The sequence below is a fragment of the Rhododendron vialii genome, chromosome 8a (genome assembly GCF_030253575.1).
Source record: "Rhododendron vialii isolate Sample 1 chromosome 8a, ASM3025357v1".
NCBI lineage: Eukaryota > Viridiplantae > Streptophyta > Magnoliopsida > Ericales > Ericaceae > Rhododendron > Rhododendron vialii.
The window spans coordinates 24643539-24647992 of NC_080564.1; the positions used below are offsets into that span (position 1 = coordinate 24643539).

Here is a 4454-nt window from a genome sequence, read left to right on the forward strand (position 1 = left end):
AGAGAGAGAGAGAGGAAACATCAAAATGCCTCCCATTCTACTCAATCAATATACATAAACCCCCATTTGAGACACAACCCATCTCATTTTTCCATCTCAAAAACCCAAATGGAACAAGACCCATCAACCTTTCCCATGGAGAGAAGCTGCAAAATCCTAAGAAGATCAATCCACCATTTCCTCAAAAACTACCACTACTTCACCACAATCTCTCTCCATCTTGCCTTCCCCTTCTCGACAGCCCTTCTCATCTCACAATTCCTCCTCCCCTCCTCCCCTTTCCTCTTCACAATCCACAACCACCTCAATTCCCTCTTTGAAGCTGCTGGATTTCCCCCCTCATCTCAACTCTTCACCATTCTCAACCTCAAAATCTCCCAGACAATCACTTCTTCAATCCTTCTCCTTCCCTTTACCCTCTCTTTCCTTCTCATTTCCAAGGCCTCCGTAATCCACTTTCTCAGTGATCACAAAAACCCTTCTTTTTCCTCTTTTCTATCCATTTACAACTCAATTCTTTTGACCCAAATTTGCAACTCATTTCTCATACTCTCCGCAAATGCAACTTGTTTCTCCCTCTTCTTCGTCGCCTTCAATTGTCTGGAAGCTTCCGGATACTCCTCCACCGCATCCCTTCTCTTCCTCTCTGCCGCCGGAGCCATTCTCTACTCCATAATTCTTGCGAATTCGTTCGTAGTTTGCAATTTAGCATTGGTTGCATCGGGAATGGACAAAAGGGGGGGCTTTTTAGCTATTCTCAAGGCATGTGTTTTGATAAGGGGAAGGACCGCGACAGCTCTGGCGTTAGCGATTCCGGTCAATATGGCTCTGGCAGCGGTAGAAGCTTTGTTTCAATACCGGGTGGTGAGAGCTTTTCACACCGCCTCTTCTTCCACTGCTCTCGAAGGCATTTTAATCGCTTATATGTATTCGATCATCGTAGTGATCGATACTATTGTAAATTGTGAATTCTTCAAGAGCTGCAAAAGACGTTTTCGTACAGATGAGGAGGGAGGATATGCTTACCGGATTGGAATTGAAGGGCAAAATGGGAAGACAATGGAGGAGAGCTTCCTTGAGTTCTAAAGTTGCAGACAAATTCAGTATACGAAAACTCCAGATGCATACATATTCTCTTGGAGTATCCACAAACGAATAGGCAAATAAAGATAATAGTAATTTAAATTTAATCCTTTTTTTTAAAAACGTTTCAATGTTCATATGGGTATGTGTTATGTGTAGTACTACCATTTTTTCTCCTTGTAGATTGGCACCTTTTACACATTGTAAAAGTACGGGGGCTACGCCCGTTAGTTATTTTTGGGATCTGGAATTAGTCGAGGTGTACGCAAGTTGGCCAGACATCCGATTATCAAAAAAAAAAAAAGGAATTCTTCAAAACTGGAAAAACTAAGATTGTTTCTAATTACTTGCAACAATGGTGGACGAGATTGTGGCGACAAATGGTGCTGCTACCTGAAAAATCGGGCATTGAAGAAATTTGGGTTCCGATATTTGGGGGAAAGAGAGGAGCGGAGAACAGAGATTGATGGAGATAAACTAAAAAATGAAACGTAGCAAGTTTTAGGGTGGAAATTGGACAGGGAGCAGCTCCTCTCAACACTCCATCCCCACCATACCCCTCAAGACCCCATTTTGTGGGCTCCACATGACTAACGACAATAATTTAAACCGTTCATCTCATAAATCTTGTCGATACGAAGTTGTATGTTGAACACCAATAAATTTGATATTCGAGTAATGTAACAAGAGATAGGGATTTTGTGGTATGGCCATTCGGAACATATAGAAAGGAAATCAAAATTGAAAAAAAATTCCTTCCCTTTTTGGTTGAGAAAGAAAGTAGGAGGAAAATAGAAAAATTAAGTTTTGAGAATAGTACATTTTCCTCTACTTTTTCCTCCCACTTTCCTCCTTACTCATCGGACTATTCGGCGCACCAATCTCATCTTCCAAAGACACCAAGAACAAAACAACGTAGTTTAATGATGAATCACATTCGACTTTTGTTTTACCATAATAATGTATTAGTACTCCGTAAACAAAATCTTTAATTTGGCAAATAGCTTCTAAAAGTTCTTTGTTTGAGTGTCATTCTTTGCTACTCTTTCACATATTATCATTTTGAAATTTGTAGAACCCATCAAGAGTCGATTTAACGATGAATCACATTCCACGAGCACAAAGTCGTAATATTTTATTTTTTTTGTTATTTCCTTGAATAATGGTTGGGAAAATCGTACTAATTTATCAAATTCTATAAGTAGGTAAAAATTGTTATAAAGATAAATTAAGGTCCTGTCCACCACACAGGATCACTGCTTATTAGCTACTTAAAATAGCTAAAACGTATGTAAAAAGGTATGATGACATTAATTTATCGTATTTGAAGAGCTTCTTAATAAAAGACTCCCCGCAATATTATATGGCATTGAAATCGATCTTGAATCACTTTTACAGGCTTACTCTTACCAAGGGTTGTCGCGCAATCATTTCATTAGAAGTCAAAAATCAAGCCCTTCAATCTTATTCGTGTTTAGACCACATCATGGTTCCAAGGGTTGTAGCGCAATCATTTTATGAGAAGTCAAAAATCAGGCTCTACGGTCTAATTCGTGTTTAGACGACGTCATGGTCTATTGCCCGAGTAATCATTTCATCACGCATCACCCCATTTGCCAGGAGGCGTGGTTCACTTGTTACTTTTAAGGTGTAACAGTACTTCCAATCCCGCATAGTACCTGGAGTATTAAAAATTAAAATCACATGTGTAGTAGTCGTTTCTCGATAAATAACATTAATCACAAAATTAATCAAGTTCATAATTGCTTTCATTCAATCAAAGCCAATGTCCAAACTGACAACAAAAACCTTCAAAAGTACTTTAACAGTGTGTAAAAGCTCCCAATCTACAAGGAGAGAAAAGGGTATTACACATAACACATACCCATATAAACATTTAAACATATAAAACAAAAGGATTAAATTTAACTTCTTCTTCTTTTTACGACGGTCAGTGGTGTCCGGATGAGTTTACGCGCACCTCGACTTGTCCCTCCCCCGGTCTTACTATTACCTTTATTTGCCTATATGTTTTGAGTATAATCCAAACGAACATATACGCATATATATGGCGTTTTCTTATATGAAGTTGTCTGCATCTTTAGAACTCAAAGGAAGCTCTTCCACAGTCTTCCCATTTTGCCCTTCAATTCGAACGAGGTAAGCATATCCTCCCTCCTCGTCTATCCGAAAGCCCCTTTTGCAGCTCTTAAAGAATTTGTAGTTCACAATCGTATCGATCACCACGATGATCGTATACACCCAGGCGATAAAAATCCCTTCAAAAGCAGTGGAAGAAGAGGTAGTATTAAAGGATGTCACCACCCGGTAATGGAACAAGGCTTCAACTGCTACCAGAGCCATATTGACCGGAATAGCCAGCGCCAGAGCTGTCGCGGTCCGTCCTCGTATCAAAACACATGCCTTGAGAATCGCTGAGAAGCCGCCGCTTTTATCCATTCCTGATGTAACCAACGCTAAATTGCACACTATAAAGGAGTTCCCAAGAATTATGGAGTAGAGAATGGCTCCGGTCGCAGAAAGGAAGAGGAGGGATGAGGCGGAGGAGTACCCGGAAGCTTCTAGACAGCTGAAGGCGACGAACAAGAGAGAGAAACAAGATGCGTTCGCGGAGAGTATGAGAAGAGAGTTGCAAATTTGGGTCGAAAGAATCGAGTTGTAGATGGACAGGAAAGAGGCAAAAGAAGACTTTTGTTGTTGATGATCATGGAGGAAGTCATGGATTATGGAGGCCTTGGAAATGAGGAGGAAAGAGAGGGTGAAGGGAAGGACAAGGATGGAAGAAGTGATAGTTTGGGAGATGTAATGGTTGAGGATGGTGAAGAGTTGTGATGAGGGGGGAAATCCAGCAGCTTCAAAGAGGGAATTGAGGTGGTTGTGGATTGTGAGGAAGAGAGGGGAGGAGGGGAGGAAGAACTGTGAGAAGAGGAGTGCTGATGAGAAGGGGAAGGCAAGGAGGAGAGAGGTGGTGGTGTAGTTGTAGTTCTTGATGAAACTGTGGATGGATCTCCTTAGGATTTTGAAGCTTCTCTCCATTGGAAATGTTAATGAGTTTTGTTCCATTTGAGCTTTTTGAGAAGGAAAAATATGAAATGGGTTGTTTCTCAAAAGGGGGTTTATATATATGGGTTGAGTTGATTGGGAGAAATTCTGTTTAAAGAAATAAATAAATAAACCTAGAGAATCTATTGACTATCTTGAAAAAAACAAAAAGAGAGGGAGAATGAATGGCTTATCCTGGTTATTCCTTAAACTTAAATATTATTTGGAAATAAATGTTCAAATTGCTCCCCGCACTCTAAGTTGTTAAAAATATATGTGCTATCATCCATAAGTCGATATCACTCAAT

The 4454-nt window shown here is 40.0% G+C and overlaps 2 protein-coding genes across 2 annotated transcripts; one reads left to right on the plus strand and one right to left on the minus strand.

Annotated features, from left to right (window-relative positions):
* On the plus strand, positions 1 to 1410 carry LOC131298095 (uncharacterized). Its single transcript, XM_058323392.1, has one exon. The coding sequence runs from the start codon at positions 109 to 111 to the stop codon at positions 1084 to 1086; it is 978 nt and encodes a 325-aa protein (XP_058179375.1). The 5' UTR covers positions 1 to 108; the 3' UTR covers positions 1087 to 1410.
* A 1752-nt stretch (positions 1411 to 3162) lies between these two features.
* On the minus strand, positions 3163 to 4167 carry LOC131298688 (uncharacterized). Its single transcript, XM_058324165.1, has one exon. The coding sequence runs from the start codon at positions 4165 to 4167 to the stop codon at positions 3163 to 3165; it is 1005 nt and encodes a 334-aa protein (XP_058180148.1).
* Between the last annotated feature and the right edge of the window lie 287 nt (positions 4168 to 4454).

Bases quoted from the DNA above. Each gene is read 5' to 3' on its own strand.
- LOC131298095 (XM_058323392.1), top strand. From the start codon at position 109: ATGGAACAAGACCCATCAACCTTTCCCATGGAGAGAAGCTGCAAAATC.
- LOC131298688 (XM_058324165.1), bottom strand. From the start codon at position 4,167: ATGGAACAAAACTCATTAACATTTCCAATGGAGAGAAGCTTCAAAATC.